Source organism: Morone saxatilis, unplaced genomic scaffold, assembly GCF_004916995.1.
Source record: "Morone saxatilis isolate NCDOM2014 unplaced genomic scaffold, NCSU_SB_2.0 Contig6, whole genome shotgun sequence".
NCBI lineage: Eukaryota > Metazoa > Chordata > Actinopteri > Moronidae > Morone > Morone saxatilis.
Genome location: NW_023340206.1, coordinates 5,845,715 through 5,853,678, shown reverse-complemented (window position 1 = coordinate 5,853,678; position 7,964 = coordinate 5,845,715). Strand labels below are relative to the sequence as shown.

The following is a 7,964-nucleotide window of genomic DNA, read 5'->3' as shown; positions in this document are numbered from 1 at the left end:
TCTGTTTTTGCACTACTTTGCCCTATTGCTGCTGTGTCAACCTGAATTTCTCCTAAGAGGGATAAATAAAGGAGTGTCTTATCTTATCTTATCTTAGAAATATGGTGGCTCAACAGAGGACGCTCCCTGTGTAAGATAAAAATGGCTAATTCTATTGTTATTGTCATTTTCATGTGATTATGCACTTAAAAACACCTACCTATCTATGAATAATATATTAAATTCCTCCCAACAGACTCTCCTAAATGTTACACACTGGACCTTTAAGTACATTTTGGTAATAATGATTTCGATTAAGTAGTATTTTCTATTTTACAAGTAAGGTATTGTTGCTTTTATTGTAAAATTATATTGGAAGAGGCATTCTTAAAATAATAAAAAGTTAAACAATAAAGTTTTAAAGCTGTAACTGTACCCTGAATATGAGAAAACTGAATCAGCCAATAATTAACAGCAATAATTTAGGTCTCAAGACTTCAAACAAACCTTGTACAATTTAATTTAATTATTATATGCCACAGCTTGCAATTAATCAAAATGAAGGACAGACAAAAGACACAATTCTTGCTTTCTTCTTTGCCTGAGAATAGTGGAAACCAGAGACAAATGTAACAGAGTTTGTATTTAAATCCATTTTGCTGGTCGAGGTTTATAAATAAATTACTTGCTTGCTTTAATCTTTGATTACTACCAGGCCTGTGTGGTGGATATAAATGTGAGCCCTTGTGACTGATGTTCAGTAACCCACAAAAGGTAGTTTAACAGAAAAGGTGGAAATAAAACAGGACGGTCCCTAACTACACATTCATGCTGTCACAGACCAATAAAAGCTTTGTGCTTACTGCCATCTGCTGGCTGTCAGACTCTACAGACAAGTGTTAGACTGTATAGCACTGCTCAGTAAGGGACATGGTCGCATTTGTCTTGTAATGACTGCTCTGTTGCAAGTCCCCCTGGTGTGCATGCTGTGCATTTTCTGCCTCAGTTGGAAAATAGTGTGGAAATTAGATCTAGAGTTAGTATTCTGATATTTCTACCAGTATTCAGAACGTAAAAAACATAAGTTTTTACGCAACCACCACAGGAAGAGCTGCTGTGAGGAGATAACGAACAGTGAAAGTGGAGAAAGAGCTGCATACACAGCATGCAGCCTTCAGGAAAATACATTGTTCCTCCTATACAGTCCTTGCATTCAAGGTCTCCCTTTATTTGTTTATTTCTGCCTTTTGGTCATGAAGAAAGAGTGATCGTGAGAGGTCATTTAGCTGTAAGTGTCATATATGCTGCTAAATGCATGTGGCTTAGCATGAACATGTTTCCAAGATTCTGTGAGAAAGGTGCAGTTAAAGGTCAGAATGACACGCCTAAGAAGTCTTTGCATGCATTTCCATAAACAAATCAGTGACACAGCTGTGCTGTTGCTATTTCTCTTGAAACATTTGCATGACGCGACACAATAACAATTTGATTTGCTGGGAGACGCACAGTCAATGTCCATTCTCTTGTATGGGTATACAATATTCATACATCTGTGAGACAGTTTTCAGTGGGGAAAAAAACCACAACCCCCAAGCTGAGTCTTTGAGAAAATAGATTTATTATTCAAATAAGCGACATATACACAGTGGGTTCATGGTTCTAATCATTAGAGAGAGTATGAATATAGTTGAGCTACAATCATTTACAGAAATATTAAGTTCATATTATTATCACACGGCTCCATGGGGCTGGAGAAGTTCTTTGATGACATCAATAATTCACATTCATATTATATTCAAATATATATAATTTACTGTACAGACATAAAGAGCTTGAGGGCAGAGGAGAGCATGAATCTCACTAAGGCACTCGTGATTAAAATTACATTTACTATCATCAGTTTCTACTAAATAACATGACAATAACACAACAGCTGGGGTAAACTTAGTTTGTTTGGGTGCTTTTCCTTTCATTATAGGCTGATTTATCAAACTGAATGTACAGTTTCAATCTGAAACACGCCGTGAGACTGTGACCATTTCAGACAGGGATTGATAGTATAAGGCATGAACTGTGGCGTGAGACTATAAAAGTATTTCAAAAGAGATTAGCAATCTTCAAAGAAAATCCATCTTCATTACACAGTTCGGGATGAATAAACCCAAAATTGAACTGGTCAGTCATTGCCTCATTAAGAAAAGGAGGACACTATATCTCTAAAGTCTACAAAGCTGACACTGCCCCAATAAAAGACAAATTACTTTGGCTGAAACACATTCTTAACAGTATTTCCCAACAACGATCTCGTCTATTCATTTCGACCCTGCAATATAATGATACGACATAATCCACAGAAGAAAGAGCACAAGTCAAATAATCATTCCTTGCTTTATGCGTCCCATTATTCCTGTTACATATGTAATATATATGTAAAAGAAATTCATGACATGAAATTATTAGAGTTTAATAAGCAGATTAAACTGTAGGAAAAGGGGGTAATACTTTCAGTAGAGCTCAGGAGAAAACAACCTCTATCATTTGCTGACTGGGAATCTGCTGTCAGCAACACAATTGTATTTTTCCTTTTATCTCTTGACATCTCCAATTGACCGTTTGTTAAGCTCCACCACCCTTAATGACTGTTGTTACGCCTTTCAAACTTCACATTCTCCTAAAGCAATTTATAATGATAACAGTGGCGGATTTAACCTCTCAAAAACATACTTCCTTTCAGACATTAATTTCACTTCTTGCCAGTTTCCGCCAATTTGGCCTGGGTGAAATGAACATTAGCTCATTCAGTTGTTTCAATACACTGACTTTTTAATGTTTCCAGTGTTTTTTTAAACCAGAATCTAGCTATTAATTGCACATTTAAGGGGTCTTAAATGATAATAATATCAGTCTTACAGCCCCATGTGCACCACTTTAACATGCAGAGTAATCCAAAGCAAAGCCTAGTTACATTTGCTAAGCTATGATTTGACAATCGCTGTTTAGGAGAGGGGTTTGACAAACGGTCATTTGCAAACTTTTATTCCTCAATAAATAAAAATCTAATTCTTTTTTGGATTAACATCAACATTACAATCACCACAAGCAAACCATTTCCAGCCTCTTCCACTTGTTTATAGTCAGTATTATTACAGAGGCATCAGACTTCAGATGCTTCACCGTCTTTAAAAAAAGGATGAAGAATTTTTATTAAGTATCTTTTCTTTTAGACACCACACCACTGTGCTAGATTTATACACATTACAGCATAGTGTTAAAAGTGACTCATCCTTTGTAAACAGAGTATTTACTGGTTGTCAGAAGTATGATTTAGTAGATTTTCCAAAAATAGTGAAATAGTGTGGTTGTGATGCATTCATTTCCCCAACCTCTTAGCTACGTCCTTGTAGGCGAGCTCGATTTCCACATCGGCTGCGCACGTGTTTGTGAACTCATCGCGGTTGTAGGCGTTGCCAAGGTAACGCCACACCCCTCTGAATTCGGACGGGATGTCATAGTTTCTGTATTTCTTCGCAACCACCTGTAAAAAAAAACAAAAAAAAACAAGTTATTGTAATAATCAAGAACAAATTCATAAGATCAAACAAACCAAACCAATCCAAAGCTGGTTACCTTAACAACATGGAGTTTGGGCAGAAGGTTGCAGTCGGCCAGCGTCAGTTCGTCTCCGTCCAGGTATTTGCGTTTGGATTCTCCCTCGCCGCTATGGCGTCCGGACTGAACATCGTCAGGTAGCAGACTCATCAGATACTCATCAAGCTTAGCCAGGGCTTTATCTAGACTCTTCTCTAATGCTGAAACACACATAAAACACATATCCAGGTCATCAAAGCTAATACCTGACATATTAATATATTAGGTGGTTTTGCATACGGCGCGCTTACCTCGATTTTTATCAGGCCTCGTGTTTTTTACGTAAGCCGAGAACCTGGCAAATATGTCATTTCCTGCTATGTTGGATTCACGGTTCTTTGCTGCAAGTTTGGGATACCTTTAAAAAAAAAAAAAAGAACAAGGATGTTGACATGGTTAGGGTTGCTGCTTGCTCACTTTCTTATTCCTGCATGTGTTTCTGGGTGTGAGGCCTACTTTGGTGGAGCCAGCTTCTCCTCCAGGTACTCCTCTATTTTGTTGACGTCAGTGAGGACCTCTCCCTGGAAGGTGAGGAACGGCGGGTGTGTCCCCGGGGCCAGGTTGTGAAGGTCAGCCGGTTTCCTAATCAGAGAGGAATCCTTTTACAACCTCTACTATAAAAGTGTAATGCAACACTATATCACTATCAGTGAGAACATTACAGGTTCAGCAGGTTCTGTTCAGCCATGATGGCTATTGCTGCTATCGCTAACTACCATGGGCCTCTTTTCCCAATAACAATTACTGTTTTAAGTGAAGGGTTTTAAAATGTGTCCCTCTGAGAGTTTCTTCATTACCTCCATGTATTTTCTCAATGCAGCACTTGGAGCATATTTAAATGAAAGGTGCTCTGAAGCTATCTGTTAGCTACTTTATCAACAGGTAAGTTATAGGATGCTGTGTCTAGGTCCATGCAATAAACAAATGTAAACACAAACAATACAAACAACTACATATGCTTACAATTGTCACAAGAGCTACACCTTTTGAAGTGACCGTACAGAACATGTATATAGATATAGGGTTTCATTTTACTACATGCTGGGAGGGATTGTTCTTTAACCCCAATGCAACGATAACAAACATATATGGGCAAGAGTACAACTATGTGATTAAGATGAGGATTAAGCTAATAAATCCACAATTATTGACAAATGTCCCTGCACATTAGACATTTTTTTTTGAAGATGAATGTGCATGCTATGCTAGAAAACCAATGAGCCCTTTGACAACATAAAGCTACTGTATATCTAAGCTAAACATTTAGCTTTAAACTGATGATTGTAATATTATATACTTCAAACCTGATTTAACTGACTTTTTTGGCCATTGGGAATAAAACACTGACATATTATCACTTTAAGTTGTTGCCTATTTACACATCCAGCAGACACAAAGCAACATTAGCAGACATTTGGAGCAGTGTTTCTCAGACACCTGATGAAATTAAGTCTAACATTCACTCTCCTTTTTGGCTCTTTTTTTAACTCCTGAGGGAAATGAGGCTCTTTAGCGTCTTAAAGCTCCACTATGCTCACCAGCTAGTTGCTAAATTCTGTAATGAATACAGTGACCTGCTGCAGCTGGAAACAAGCCTTATGAGAGTGGTGAGAGTCAATCAAAAGAGTAAAGTCGTGGGCCAGAAAACCAAAACAATGAGCTGAAAGATGCTAAAACGCTCCATAGAGCTTAGGGGAATGGCAGAGTTGGGTGATAATTCTCTATGGATCCATAACTATGAGCTTCACCTTTCACATACATGTGATTCCTTGTTGACATAGAAATATTGATTACAGCTTTAACAAACATTTTATATACACATTCTTATGTTTTAGCTTCTCTTTAATAGCCAACCAGGACTGTGTAAAGCTACAGCCAATATTTCCTCTAGTCTTTCACAGTGTTTTACTGTAATATTATAGAGTGATAATACAACATTATTATTACCTCTTGAGGTCAACAGTGGTGACATTGAAGACTACACCTTTCAGCCAGAGGATCATAAAGAGGCGCTGAGAGAAGGGACAGTTTCCAATGCTCTCTCCATCACTGCCCGCCTGTACAGACACACACACACACACACAAACATGGTAAGACACTAATACTGCTAAATAAATGGAGTTTAGACCATTTGTGATGCAGACATACACTTTCCATAGCCTTCATATACTCACAAACACACTGACAGGGAGACCCATTAACTGCACACATACACTGATTCACACACAGATACAAACAACTGAACAAGTACTCAATCAATTAATGAAAACACATTACATATGCATGAAGAACAATCAGTGCCTTTGAGTTTGAAGTAGTAGGTTTGAGGTTGGGTCTGTGTAAACATTTATAATTGGCATATGATCATATACACTAGAATGAAAGCGCTTGAGCATGTGTGTGTAAGTGTGTGTGTGTGTGTGTGTGTGTGTGTGTGTTTGTGCACGCAAAGCTGCAATGGGACACTGTAATGAGACACCAAGTCCAACATGAATAATCCACACTGCTTCCATTAGCCGCCTCACTGCCTGTTTGGACTTTTGGATCCTCTCATACTGTAGAAGTGTACAGTGTTTAGAAATCATACAACCTACTGTCCGGTCATAATACTTGTCTGTCGATCCAAAGAAACACACACTTTTACTGAACCCAATACACATGTGTGAGCTACACTTATTTTATGAAATTCCTGGGGAAACAAGTCCAGTCATCTTACCCCATTTGTCAGATTTGCTGTTTTATACTGACAGTTTGTTTCGTCTGCAGCAAAATGGTCCCAGAAGCATTTTCCCCATAGTTCTCATTTTCTTGGGTTTTCTGTTTGTAAAACTTACTCGGAGTCCAGAAAAGTGATTATTTTGTAATGTATGTACATGTGCAGTGTGGCTACAAAACCTTATTTGCATTTTGCTCTATTGCACAGTTTTTATTTAAATTAATAGGCACCATCATAGAGTCCAGTATCCAGTTCCTAAATTACACCCAGTGTCTAGTTTCCCACTTTCCAACGGATCAGGCAAACAGGATATAACTTGTAAATTAGTTTCAGAGGGGATGGTAGGCAGATTTCATGAGCTTCAGTAGCTGCTTCCCCCTGTTTCCAATCTTTATGCTGAGCTGAGCTAACAAGCTGCTGGCTATAGCTTCGTATTTAGCATACAGATGTGAGAGTGGTATCAGTTTTCTCCAACTCTCTGCAAGGAAGCAAATGTCCATATTAAAAAAATGTCTAACTATTCCTAGGGATGGGAATCGGGAATCAGTTCCAGTTGAGAACCGGTTTTAAATTGTCCGATCCATTAGAGTCGTACATCCACCAAGTCTACCAATTCCTTTCATCAATGCCAGCATTTTTTTCTTCCAGTCGCACATTGCAAAACAGTGACATCAAACTCATGTGTCTAACTTGCTGGAAACTTGCAACAAGAAGGAGTCACGGAGGAGAGGAAGAAACAGTCCAAAGCATGACTTCATTTCACAGAGACACTCAAACTACTATAACTCTACACTGTGTTCAGACTCAGAGATGATAAAACAACTGTGTTGACGCTGAAAGCCTGTGTAATGAAGAAAATGAAATAATTTTTACTATAATTACTATTACTATCAGAGAGCAATGTGTCTTACTGTGTTGGTCAGCTAAGAAAAAGGACATGCTAAAACCTGTCCATAAGCGCACACAGGCATACCTAACACACACATATTGTATCATAACCTTAGACCATTTAAAGCGGCTGTTCTCAATACTGAAAGGAGCCCATTAATAATTTATTGGGAGAGAGAAAGAGAGAGATTGTCTATACACGTGGGTGTCAGGTTAACACACGGAAAATCAGCACACAACAACAACAACGTGGCATGCACACGCTTAAAGGAGCCATCCTCAAACATACACACACACTCTAACTGTTTGACAGATTCTATAGTGTGTGTATGTGCAGCTTACATTTTACGTGTCCTGCACAAAAATAACAATGATTACAGGCAGAATGCAGGTTGAGATAGTTGAGAGAAGTTTTGTACAGGAATGTAATTTAGAAGTGAGAATTAAACTGATCTAGTGTCAGCTTGTGATGTACACAAACTGTACAAACACTAAAACACACACACACACACACACACACACACACAACTCCCCACCTTGACAAATAGCTCAATATCAGGGTCCTTGTCCTCCTCGGCTGCAGTATCCGTCATGGTCAAGAAAAACACGCTTTGCTTGTGTGTTTTGTTTCCACAAGTGTGTAGATGCGTCTCTCTCCCTCTCTCTCTCTCTCTCTCTCTGTGTGTGTGTGTGTGTGTGTGGGAGTGTGTGAGAGCAGCAGATTTTACTCCAG

At 38.5% G+C, this 7,964-nt stretch overlaps 1 protein-coding gene across 2 annotated transcripts in view; it reads right to left on the bottom strand.

Annotated features, from left to right (window-relative positions):
- Positions 1–1,574: 1,574 nt before the first annotated feature.
- The window catches only part of clic5a (chloride intracellular channel 5a), a 9,415-nt gene continuing 3,025 nt past the window's right edge, over positions 1,575–7,964 (bottom strand). Inside the window, exons 1-6 of one of the 2 annotated variants that reach the window (XM_035677595.1) lie at positions 7,768–7,958; positions 5,575–5,684; positions 4,084–4,209; positions 3,879–3,985; positions 3,607–3,788; positions 1,575–3,514 (exon numbers count right to left, since the gene is read on the bottom strand). In XM_035677595.1, coding sequence (XP_035533488.1) covers positions 3,350–3,514; positions 3,607–3,788; positions 3,879–3,985; positions 4,084–4,209; positions 5,575–5,684; positions 7,768–7,824 — 747 coding nt within the window. In that variant the 5' untranslated portion in view covers positions 7,825–7,958 and the 3' untranslated portion in view covers positions 1,575–3,349. Of the gene's footprint in view, positions 3,515–3,606; positions 3,789–3,878; positions 3,986–4,083; positions 4,210–5,574; positions 5,685–7,767; positions 7,959–7,964 lie in introns of those variants that run through there. The other variant, XM_035677596.1, reaches the window with a different exon arrangement.